Below are 13,261 nucleotides of genomic sequence, written 5' to 3'. Positions count from 1 at the left end.
ATAGGAGCAGTGATAAACACCAGCATGAAAAAAAAAGAAAAGCGCTAGATGCTTGGGTGACATTTTAGAGGCTACTACCTACAGAGTAAGTACACTCATAAGGTGCCGTCCCTTTCACAGAAAGAACCTGTGTTCCAAGCGCATAGAGACAGAGTACAAATATTGAATATAAACAACTGAAGACAGGTAATGTAAAAAAATGGGTTTACAGGCCACTTTTGAATGGAAAAAAATGGCTGATGAAGAGAATAGAAAACTTTATTAACTTTACTTGCTGGACGCAATTATTTAAAAAAAAAAATTCAAAGTTTTGAAAAAAAAATTGCTCTTTAATATGGTTTTATACTACTATTATATTCAAGACCAGGGCTGCCACCAGGAATTTCAGGGCCCCATACTGGCAAAATATTCGGGCCCCCTTGAGACTCCACCCAGACTCCACCCCAGCTTCGCCTCTACCTCTTGAACATTTCACAGTCCCACCGCACACTCTTGGAAAAACTCCACTTCTGCATCACGTCCTCACCAATCACACATTAACAGTTCTCATTGAACCATATCACATACATAGCCAGCAGCTTTTATTTTGGCCACAAGAGATTTTAAGCCGCCACCACAAGAAGGTAGACTCTTCTGGCCGGGCTCTACTCTACTCTAACCTATTAAACATTTCTTATAATACCCAATACTCTTTTTAGATATATTTTTCTTTAGGAGAATGGGTCACATACATTTTTAAAAAATTAACAATAATATCACATACAGGGGACAAATACCATCACACCATGACCAGACCACATATTACCACCACATAGTGACCGAATAATACCACATACAGGGACAAATACTGTCACACCATGACCAAACCACATATTACCACCAAATAGTGACTGAATAATACCACATACAAGGGACAAATACCGTCACACCATGGCCAGACTACATATTACCATCACATAGTGACCAAATAATACCACATACAAGGAACAAATACCGCCACACCATGGCCAGACCACCTATTACCATCACATAGTGACTGAATACTACAATACTGATCATTAATAAAAAAACACACTACTAATATTATCATAAGTGCATTATACACAGGAGCTCTGTGCATAGTATACAGTGTATAGTGTAAGTGTACAGATAATACAGGGATCACCAGCAGGGCTGTGGAGTCGGTAAGCCAAACCTGCGACTCCGAATCCTCAATTTCCCTTACACCGACTCCGACTCCACGACTCCGACTCCCACATATATTGCTTATATTTAAGTGAAAAATTTATTGTAGTACAATGTGAGCATCAGACATTTAATCATTTTTATGATACAATAATCAAGATATTTAGATAGAACATAATATATATTTATTGGAATACAACTTTAGAACACAAAAAACTGTAATAAATTGTAAATATGTAATACACTATGTAATATCGATTTTATATATATACAGTACAGACCAAAAGTTTGGACACACCTTCTCATTTAAAGATTTTTCTGCATTTTCTTGACTATGAAAATTGTACATTCACACTGAAGGCATCAAAACTATGAATTAACACATGTGGAATTATATACTTAACAAAAAAGTGTGAAACAACTGAAAATATGTCTTATATTCTAAGTTCTTCAAAGTAGCCACCTTTTGTTTTGATGACTGCTTTGCACGCTCTTGGCATTCTCTTGATGAGCTTCAAGAGGTAGTCACCAGAAATGGTCTTCCAACAATCTTGAAGGAGTTCCCAGAGATGCTTAGCACTTGTTGGCCCTTTTGCCTTCACTCTGCGGTCCAGCTCACCCCAAACCATCTCGATTGGGTTCAGGTCTGGTGACTGTGGAGGCCAGGGTATCTGGCGTAGCACCCCATCACTCTCCTTCTTGGTCAAATAGCCCTTACACAGCCTGAAGGTGTGTTTGGGGTCATTGTCCTGTTGAAAAATAAATGATGGTCCAACTAAACGCAAACCGGATGGAATAGCATGCCGCTGCAAGATGCTGTGGTAGCCATGCTGGTTCAGTATGCCTTCAATTTTGAATAAATCCCCAACAGTGTCACCAGCAAAGCACCCCCACACCATCACACCTCCTCCTCCATGCTTCACGGTGGGAACCAGTCATGTAGAGTCCATCCGTTCACCTTTTCTGCGTCACACAAAGACCTGGTGGTTGGAACCGAAGATCTCAAATTTGGACTCATCAGACCAAAGCACAGATTTCCACTGGTCTAATGTCGATTCCTTGTGTTCTTTAGCCCAAACAAGTCTCTTCTGCTTATTGCCTGTCCTTAGCAGTGGTTTCCTAGCAGCTATTTTATCATGAAGGCCTGCTGCACAAAGTCTCCTCTTAACAGTTGTTGAAGAGATGTGTCTGCTGCTAGAACTCTGTGTGGCATTGACCTGATCTCTAATCTGAGCTGCTGTTAACCTGCGATTTCTGAGGCTGGTGACTCGGATAAACTTATCCTCAGAAGCAGAGGTGACTCTTGGTCTTCCTTTCCTGGGGCAGTCCTCATGTGAGCCAGTTTCTTTGTAGCGCTTGAAGGTTTTTGCAACTGCACTTGGGGACACTTTCAAAGTTTGTCCAATTTTTCGGACTGACTGACCTTCATTTCTTAAAGTAATGATGGCCACTCGTTTTTCTTTACTTAGCTGCTTTTTTCTTGCCATAATACAAATTCTAACAGTCTATTCTGTAGGACTATCAGCTGTGTATCCACCTGACTTCTGCACAACACAACTGATGGTCCCAACCCCATTTATAAGGCAAGAAATCCCACTTATTAAACCTGACAGGGCACACCTGTGAAGTGAAAACCATTTCCGGTGACTACCTCTTGAAGCTCATCAAGAGAATGCCAAGAGTGTGCAAAGCAGTCATCAAAGCAAAAGGTGGCTACTTTGAAGAACCTAGAATATAAGACATATTTTCAGTTGTTTCACACTTTTTTGTTAAGTATATAATTCCTCATGTGTTAATTCATAGTTTTGATGCCTTCAGTGTAAATGTACAATTTTCATAGTCATGAAAATACAGAAAAATCTTTAAATGAGAAGGTGTGTCCAAACTTTTGGTCTGTACTGTGTATATATATATATGTAATAAACTATGTAAGTGACAAAAAACAGTTTTCAACAAAAACATACTAAATAACATTTGTGCAGTCTATGAATTTGTTCTAAGAAATAGTATCGCCTCCATCAGATCCTCCTTCATAGATGACCTCAAATCTGACCTAATAATTTTAAGGCTAGAGAACAACCTCTCTACACTAACTGGGGTTGGAGGCAAAGCCGTAACCACATGGGCAACATCTCTAACAATTTCCGGGTATAAAGGAATTGCCTCATGCACAGTCAGTTTTGATGAACGGTTGAATTTTTCTATTTCTTTGAGAGCAATTGAAACATTTTGCTGAAATATGGTCAATCTGCTTGCTATAGGAGACGGAGTGAAATCTTTTTCCTTGCGGCAATTCTTTGCCTGCTCCATATCATCCAAATACTTGTCAAAGTCAAACTCCTCATCTGATGAGGATGAAGATATGGCAGCAGTAGCACTGTCAGGACCCAAGTCCTCTTGCGCCTGGCAGTCCTCCTGTAGGCCACTCATCCTAACTGCTACCTCAGTCAGAGCTTCTTTTCCTTTAGTAAGCTGTTGATCATCAAGCAGTATACGATGACTTGGGTCCACATAAACAGCTGCCAGAAAATTTTTATTTTCCAATAGCTGTGTCTCTCTCCGTTTCATAGAAGCAGAAATGCCATCTGCGATTAAACCTCCTCTTTGGGACAGGCAAAATAGCAAGTTCTTCCACTCCCTTATGAAAATGCCAGGAGTTAAATCCTCAGCTTGTAATTTTTTAGTCACGGTAAATGGGTGATTAAGCAATTCCTTCAATTCAGCCACCTGTGTCCATTGACCTTCATTTAGGGTTACCTGAGGGTTCGCCATAGCTATAAGAAACGGTTTTAGTTCAAGCAATCGCTCAATCATTAAATAAGTGCTGCCCCATCGAGTGGCTTGATCGACAATTGCCCCTTTCCCAGCACGTCTCTTCAAGATGGAATCACTTTTAGGGGTTCTGCCAGCAATAACCAATTTCTTCACTTTTCCAATCAGATTTCCAGCATGTCTCTCTTGCAGACTATCTCTTATTGCCAGCTGCGGTGTGTGCACAACACAGTGCATGTGATGAATAGGAAAGTGTTTTGAAGCTGCTTCAACAAGATCATCTATTTCTGAAGTATAATTTTGCTGTTCTTCTGTTGTAATATCTGTTTGTTCCTCAGTTACATGAACAGCACTGTGGCCTTCCATCTCAAACATACTGAATCCTAAATTTTCTTCTAGCTGTTGTTCATTCCTCTCATTCATCAGTTTAATTGTACTTATCATGTTTGAAGCATTGTCCGTTACAATAGCAAGAAGCTGCTCTTTTTTGAGTTCTTAATCTTGCAGAATTTTTTCCACTAAGGCCTGGAGAAACTGGCTGGTGTGATGAGCTTTAGGATCTTTTACTGCCAATGTCTTGGTAACAATTTCTTTGTTGTCACAAACATATCGAACATTGATGGCAAAATAGTTCACTCTGTGACGTGTGCAGGCATCCATTTTAAGAAACATGAAGCGTCTTTTGAGAGTCTTTTTAAGATCTTCCTTTTGTTTAAGAGCTTCTTCAATTACTAATTTTCTAATACTTTCTCTTTCCAGAGAAACACCATGTTTGTGGGCCATTTCTCCATTAAGAGCTGTAAAAGCTGGTCGTGCAAATAATGATAATGGTACACCGTCCTTCACAACAAGCAGTATGAGCTGTCTTTTAAACATATCTGCCCCCCTTGCCCCTCGCTGGCTACGGCCATGATTCACACACAGCGTTTTTGCGGTTCCGTTTCTTGCGGTTCCGTTTTTTGCAGTAAAATGAAGTGACTCTGGGCAACCCAGCAAAGTCAATGGGTTTCAAGCTATGACATTCAGACACATTGTTTTGTGAGGATCCGTTTTTGGGCTCAAAAATGGATCCTCACAAAGAATGAGCATGTCAGTTTGTGCGGCATTTTTCTAATCTGCTTTTGCTATTGAAAACATTATCTATGAGCTCAAAAACCTTTCAGGTGATGTGTTTTTTTAAAAAGCTGATCTGCTTTTGCAGCTGAAAAACGTATCCTCAAAAACCCCAGCAAAAACGCTGTGTGTGAATGTAGCCTTAGATCAGGAATAGAACAGCCATTTATAGGACATTTCATAACTTTCCCAAATTCCTATGAAAAAATATTCAGCACATTCTGCATTGAATTACTGTACCCAATTTATTATATATTTTAAGAGTCGGAGTCGGTCCATTTTATACCTACTCCGACTCCACCAAAATGAGCACCGACTCCACGACTCCGACTCCGACTCCACAGCCCTGATCACCAGTGACATTATACATAGGAGCTCTGTATATAATGTGAGTGTACAGGTAACCGAGTGATCACCTGTGACATTATACACAGGAGCTCTGTATGTAGTGTCAGTGTACAGGTAATACAGGGATCACCAGTGGCATTATACACAGGAGCCCTGTGTATAGTATGTAGTGTATAGTGTCAGTGTACAGGTAATACACTGACTCAACGGTGAGATCTCTAGTTGAAATCCTTCATCTTCGCTTTTCTTGTTAATCCAGAGCAGACCGCCATCACTTCTTCCAGCCAGGACTCGTCTCTGCAGAAAATAACACAGTTATCTAGAGCCATTTCCAGAGCACATTCCCCAATTTTTCCCCAACTTCTACACTACACCAGATGAAGGAAAAAAAAGGTGACATAGTGTTGCCCTGCAGAGTAACAGGACCCCCCCCCTCCTCACTGAAAACAGTATCCTCAAAAATAAAATACATCACAGTTTAATCTTTTTAAAAATTCAGTGGAAGCAGGGTTGAAAAGCAATGACTGACTTTCATTTGTTCATTTTCATAGATTTTTAATTTATTATTAATTTTGTCAGATTCAAGTTATTTCTGTGACCATTGTGGGTTTTTCTTTCATTAAACGAGGGGTACCAACAATTTTGACCTTTTGTGTACTACCGTGCGGGAAGACTCCCTCATGGCAATAGATTTTAAGTAAGCTTGCATCCGAGAACGCAAGTTCAGTTCGCTGGGCCCGGTGAGCAGAGGGGCGGCAGTAATGCCCTGATGGCGGCCCTGTTCAAGACCAATCCTGGAGCTGCCACCAGGCAGTGTGATGGAGCGGTGGTGTTACACTCTGTACACTGTTTATATGATTTTATCCAACCCCTGCTGGAGCTAATAACATTTGATCGGTGGGGATGCTGAATATCAAACCTCCACAGATATGATATTGATAGCCTAACCTAAAGGTAGATCCCTAATATCACAGTAATGGCAATCCTCAGAGCAGGTTAACATGGGCTCCTATTTATCAAGACTGACGATTGTCTCTCCAGTGCTGATGAGGGTGTGTGTTGGAGTCAGACTATCCTGATTCATTAAGAGTAAAATGTCTGGTGTGGGAAACTCCACAGCTTGTCATGAATTAGACCACACCACCTTTTCACTCAAGTTTCACCCATTCTTGCGGAGCTGGGAGAAACTGGCGTGAAAACGCCAAAAGTCGCACATAAATTTAGCAAATTTTCAAAGCAATTTACTCCAGAATTTTGTGATATTGCTTTGATGAATTGGGGTCATGGACTTTACTACTAGGTGTCGAGGTGTATTTGGACTCTTAATGTTGCATTACTTTTTCTTTTGTCTTTGCTATTATTGTATGACGAGCTGAGCATTCCTGATTGAAGACTGTCATATTTACAGTTGGTACGGAAAGTATTCAGACCCCTTTAAATGTTTCACTCTTTGTTTCATTGCAGCCATTTGGTAAATTCTAAAAGTTCTTTTTTTTCTCATTAACGTACACTCTGCACCCCATCTTGACTGAAAAAAAAACAAATGTAGACATTTTTGCAAATTTATTAAAAAAGAAAAACTGAAATATCACATGGTCATAAATATTCAGACCCTTTGCTCAGACATTCATATTTAAGTCACATGCTGTCCATTTCCTTGTGATCCTCCTTGAGATGGTTCTACTCCTTCATTGGAGTCCAGCTGTGTTTAATTAAACTGATAGGACTTGATTTGGAAAGGCACACACCTGTCTATATAAGACCTTACAGCTCACAGTGCATGTCAGACCAAATGAGAATCATGAGCTCAAAGGAACTGCCCAAGGAGCTCAGAGACAGAATTGTGGCAAGGCACAGATTTGGCCAAGGTTACAAAAGAATTTCTGCATTACTCAAGGTTCCTAAGAGCACAGTGGCCTCCATAATCCTTAAATGGAAGACGTTTGGGACCACCAGAAGTCTTCCTAGGCATGGCCATCCAGCCAAACTGAGCAATTGTGGGAGAAGAGCCTTGGTGAGAGAGGTAAAGAAGAACCCCAAGATCACAGTAGCTGAGCTCCAGAGATGCAGTAGGGAGATGGGAGAAAGATCCCCAAAGTCAACTATCACTGCAGCCCTCCATCAGTCGGGCCTTTATGGCAGAGTGGCCAGACGAAAGCCTCTCCTCAGTGCATATGAAAGTCCGCATAGAGTTTGCTCAAAAACACATGAAGGACTCTCAGACTATGAGAAATAAGATTCTCTGGTCTGATGAGATGAAGGTAGAACTTTTTGGTGATAATTCTAAGTGGTATTGTCACACTGACACTGCGTACAGGAGGTCAGGGGCCTAAGCTGACCCTAAGCTGGGGCCCTGACTAATCCCTCTACCTGGAGGTACTGTTAAAGGTACAGAGGTCCAGGCCGCCAGCGTAACCCCTACCTCCTGAGGATCCCTGCACCTCAGTAATCTAGTCCTGAGAAGGACCCCGATCACAACAATAGGGGACAGGAAATAATATGCCCACACACAGTACTTAGACGAACGAGACAGTACAAGGGTCAAACCAAAAACCACCTTGCATACAAAAACTACACCACAACTACAGAGGGAACACCAACGGGAAAGGAGATAAATGATAAAGCGAGGAAGGGAAAAACCACACCAAATACACTTAGCTCAGAACTCCAAAATACCACGATCCGCTCTGTTTGTCTGTATGAAATGCTTTCACCGACACTTCCCTAACAGACCGGCAGGCATTTGAAGGAGTCCCACTACTGCAGCATTGATTGCAGCTGGGCGAGGCTGGACCTCGTCTAGCACAGAGAGAGAGAGTTAACTCCCTCACTGCCGAAAAACACAAAACACCAAAAACTCAGCTGCGAGAAGTCAGGCTGTGTAATCGTGACGATCTTCGTGGCGACACACCCGTGATAGGTATGTGTGGAGAAAACCAGGCACTGCTCATCACCTGCCCAATACAATCCCAACAGTGAAACGTGGTGGCAGCATCATGCTATGGGGGTGTTTTACAGCTGCATGGACAGGACGACTGGTTGCAATTGAAAGAAACATGAATGCGGCCAAGATATCCTGGAAAAAAAACTCTTCCAGAGTGCTCTGGAACTCAGACTTGGCCGAAGGTTCACCTTCCAACAAGACAATGACTCTAAGGACACAGCTAAAATAACAAAGGAGTGGCTTCAGAACAACTCTGTGACCATTCTTGACTGGCCCAGCCAGAGCCCTGACCTAAACCTAATTGAGCATCTCTGAAGAGACCTGAAAATGGCTGTCCACGAACATTCACCATCCAACCTGACGGAACTGGAGAGGATCTGCAAGGAAGAATGGCAGAGGATCCCCAAATCCAGGTGTGAAAAACTTGTTGCATCATTCCCAAGAAGACTCATGGCTGTACTACCTCAAAAGGGTGCTTCTACTCAATACTGAGCAAAGGGTCTGAATACTTATGACCATGTGATATTTCAGTTTTTCTTTTTTAATAAATTTGCTGAAATTTCTACATTTCTGTTTTTTTCAGATAAGATGGGGTGCAGAGTGTACACTAATGAGAAAAAAAATGAACTTTTTAGAATTTACCAAATGGCTGCAATGAAACAACGAGTGAAAAATTTAAAGGGGTCTGAATACTTTCCATACCCACTGTATGTAAATTCAGGTATTTTATGTTGTTTCATGAGCGAAATGAATGTTTGTCGATTTAATTCTGTGATGTTAATTATGTTTTCTCTTTCTTAAAACCTGACTACAGATGTTGCAATATAAAAGTTTGACATAACAAATTACATATTTGAAAATCTATCTGGGGGTTTTCTAAAAAGAATAAAAGCAGAAAAAATGTTTTCTAACCGGAATCTACTATTTCCTACATTTGATCTCCATTATCCGTTTTATTTTCCTGTGTGCATAGATTTTTATAAAATGGAGACCGAAATCAGAAATAACTTGATCCTGGGAGAAGACAAATTTAGATACTTCTGCTTTGAATTTCTGAAGCACTCTCAAGCTATTGGGGACGGCTGGCAGTGGAGAAATGTTCAGGTAATGTCAGCCTGCTACACATAATTTAATATTAAATGTATGGTATAACTTCTGTGAAATAACTATACAAAGCTGATTTTCTCCTCATTTTACATCATTTTTGTTTGCTTGGCTGCACAAAGGATAATAGCTGCTCGAAATATTTTGTGACAACTATGTCTTTTTGTTGGTATAACATTCCAAAAATGATTTTTTTTAATGTCCTCCAATATTTTTCTCTTTTGCAAAGCGATTTTCTACAGCATCTGCCTAGACATAAAACTTGCAGCTTTGGTGATGGGCATACAAAATTTGGGGCAAAGGATTTATTTTTTGGGGCAAAGAGGGGTGCAAATTTTTATTTTTTTGAGTTGGGATGGGTAAGTTTATATTTACCACCTTGCAAGAAAAACTTTTACTATGTGATTCTCCACTTCTTCTGGTCTGATGTTTCCCAGGTCCCCCTCTGGTCTCTACTTCCGGGTCCCACAAGAAATGGCTGCACATCAGGGGTATCCAGAGCAGTGCATCCCATTTATGGCCTCCGCAAACCCTCATTAAATATATGGAAAGGTTTTTTCTTAGTGACGTGCCTATCATGATGGTACTTTTATGGTGGAAGCCAATTAGGGCTGCCCTTTTCCCTAATTAAAAATAAAGAAATAAAAAGAAAATTTAAAAAATACATGTATGTGGTATCTCCACATCCATAAAAGTTCTGTCTATCAAAATATTAAATGAATTTCCCGATCGGTAAAAGCTGTAATGAGAAAAAATCTAACTTACATTATTGCTGTTTTTTTTTGCCTTCGCATCACCGCCAAAAATGCAATAAGAGGCCATCAAAACATCATATCTACACCAAAATGATCTCACATCAGGGCGCAAAAAGTAGGCCTCACACAGGTCCATTGCCCAAAAACGGAAAACATTACAGGTCTCGGAAAATTCCCCAAAAAAAACCTCACTCCGTTTTACCGCTGTACTTGCGGAGAGAAGATGTGGCCTCTAAAAAGTCACACATTTTATTGAAACAACAAACCAAAGAAAAATGAAAGGCCCAAAGGCTATAAAGACAAGTCATACAGCTTATAATAAAGCTGTGACCCCCCAATCCACTATATGGCACAGAAACAGAGATACCCTCACAAAATTACAATGATTGCTTCAATAATACACCATAACATGATGTCATATGATGCCCTCACAATATTACAATAATACACAATACCACGATTACATAAGATGACACAAAGTCACAAGTATATACATTATTAAAGTGTCAATGTGCATATGAAGATGAAAAAAAAGTCATGATGAAACATCAACATGCTAAAGTGCAAAAGTAATAATAAGTAAGTGCACAGATGTGGCTTCCTCAGGGGCAGAAAATGCAATGAATGTTGGCCAGTATAATAATAATCTCTGGCATGATAATATGATCTGCCAATCTTGCTTTTCTCTCCGCCAATGTGTTTCTTCTGCTGATCTGTTAACGTCTGAATCTGAGTGACCTTCACTTCAGTAGGATCTAAGTGCCTTACATGTTTTTGCAAAATTTTAATGTTTAGTAATATGTCCTGAAAACTGGAGGCTATTTAGCAGTGGGTGTGAAATTTGTGTACTTTTTGTTTTATTACTTTTTATAGCTATTAAATGACTTTTTTTGCATCTGATTTTTGTGTACTCTCTTTTAATACATCCCTATGAAGGTCTCTGATTACTTTAAGGCTATGTGCCCACGATGCAGAAATGCTCCGGATTTTTCCTGAATCTCCCTGGCAGAAAAAAACACATGTGGATTGTACATGCGGATTGTACATGCGGATTATACATGCGGATTGTACATGCGTTTTCCTGCCAGGGACATGCGGATGTGAAGCGTTCTTCACATGCATTTCCACATGCGGGTTGACAAGCGCTTTCCAAGCGATTTTAGCATCACTTGGAAAGTGCTTGACAACTTGGTCACACTATATAAATCCATGCAAACGGCATGGATTTATGTAGTGTGACCCCAAAGAATGGTTAAAAATAAAAAAATAAATCTATACTTACCTTCCGATAGCCCCCGCAGTCTTGCTTCGCTCCGTCCTGGCTGCCGGCAGATCACGATACACTGAAGGACCTGCCGACGTCAGCATCGCGTGACCCGTCACATGACTATGATGTTAGTGCAGGTCCTTCAGTCCACCGCGATCTGCCGGCATGGGAGGACGAGCGCAGCGGGGGCCATCAGAAGGTAAATGTAACATTTATTTTTTATTTTATTCTTTTTTTCACAGATTCTCTGGTACCCGGGTCCGGAGGAGAGTCTCCTCTCCTCCACACTCGGGTACCATCCGCACATTGGAACGCATGGAATATGCATCTACATATACAGTGATGCGGAATCCATGCGTTCCAATGCAAGTCAATGTCGGCGAAAACACAGCGCTTCCGCAAAATAATTGGTAGTGCTGCGTTTTTTTCCGCAATGATAATCCGCAGCGGAAATTTCCGCAGCATGTGCATATGCACATGCGGATTATCATTGGGGAACATGGCAGGCCTTCTACCATGCGTTTTTTAAGCGTTTTTGCCGCTGTGGAAACTCATAAAAAACGCATCGTGGGCACACTGCTTTAGAGCCCTGAAATTCAGATAACTAGATATTATATTATAGGCGATTTTTTCCCCTTCTCCCATGACAGCATCACCTGAGAGAGGGTATCCGCCAACCAAGGACAGGAACCTACTGAATAAAAAAGGCGGTACCTCTCTTCCGCATCAGTTTTAGTTCCTGTCCTTGATGGGAGCCTCTCTAGGTGGTGACTCACCTACCTATTCGTGGGGTCTGAAGTGTGGATCCCAAGATCGAAGCGGCCTGGAGGTGCCTGGGTCTGCGTGCGGGGGGGGGGTTGGGCGCCTTCCGGGGTCCTCTCCCGCAAGCGCTGGGTCCTGCGGCCGGGCTATGCATGCACGGGGGTCCCAGTGACGTAGCGCGCCGGAAGTCCGGGCTGTGCACGCGCGGGGTTGCTTCGCTCCCTGGCACGAGTGCGCCGGAAGCCCGGGTCTGCGCTTGCGTGGGGTGCAATTGCCAGGGCACATCCCCGTTTGCAAGCGCTCCAGCTGGCAGAGAAAAAAAAAAAAGAAAAAGATCTTATATATATTTTAGTAAAAAAAAAAAAGAAAAATAAATAAATAAAATAAAAAGAGAGATAGCACGCTGCTGCCGGAAGGGGAGGGGCCCAAAGGAGGTGGAGCCCCCTTATGCTTTAAAAAGATGGGAAGCAGTCAAGATGGCGGTGTCTGCATCCCCGTCATCATGAGTGAGTCACCTGGGCAGCAGCTGTCACGGCCGCAGCAGGAGGAAAAGCTGCAGCCACAGGCGCCTAAACAGTGTAAACAGCTTAAGCAAAATGTGAGACAACCGGAGCAACGGGACTCTTCCCATCATCAGAGCCACAGCAGTGGGGGTCGTACGAGTGCCGGCAGAACCGGTCAGAAGAAATCTCGAGAGTCCACCTCCGCCAGATGGGAGCGTTCATGTGAACGGCAACCACCGCCTCCGGTACCCTAGTCTGAACGGCAGTGTGGTGAGTAATCTTCGTGGAAGTTCACCTTAGTAATGTGCTCTTCTCTGTTTTTTCTCTTTTTTCTCTTTTCATTTCTTTCTGGTTGTTAGGAACCTAAATAGTGTTGTTCTAAGAATAAGAATAAAGAGTGTGCGTTATGTAAAGTTAGCCTTCCCAGCTCAGCTCCTACGCTAAGAACCTTTGCTCTGATTGTATCCAGAAAACTATAGAAGAGGAGTCCCCTAGCTTTTCTATGGAT

General features: G+C 41.7%; 1 protein-coding gene across 1 annotated transcript in view; it reads left to right on the top strand.

Moving 5' to 3' along the window:
• The window catches only part of ATG10 (autophagy related 10), a 267,723-nt gene that overhangs the window by 44,290 nt on the left and 210,172 nt on the right, over positions 1-13,261 (top strand). The window contains exon 2 of the mRNA XM_073679166.1: positions 9,336-9,466. Coding sequence (XP_073535267.1) covers positions 9,336-9,466 — 131 coding nt within the window. The remainder of the gene's footprint in view (positions 1-9,335; positions 9,467-13,261) is intronic.

The sequence above is a fragment of the Phyllobates terribilis genome, unplaced genomic scaffold, assembly GCF_046119375.1.
Source record: "Phyllobates terribilis strain yellow unplaced genomic scaffold, ASM4611937v1 Scaffold_1__5_contigs__length_1240528914, whole genome shotgun sequence".
Taxonomy (NCBI): Eukaryota; Metazoa; Chordata; class Amphibia; order Anura; family Dendrobatidae; genus Phyllobates; species Phyllobates terribilis.
The sequence above is the reverse complement of the archived record's forward strand: the minus strand, read 5'-3'. Positions and strand labels throughout refer to the sequence as shown.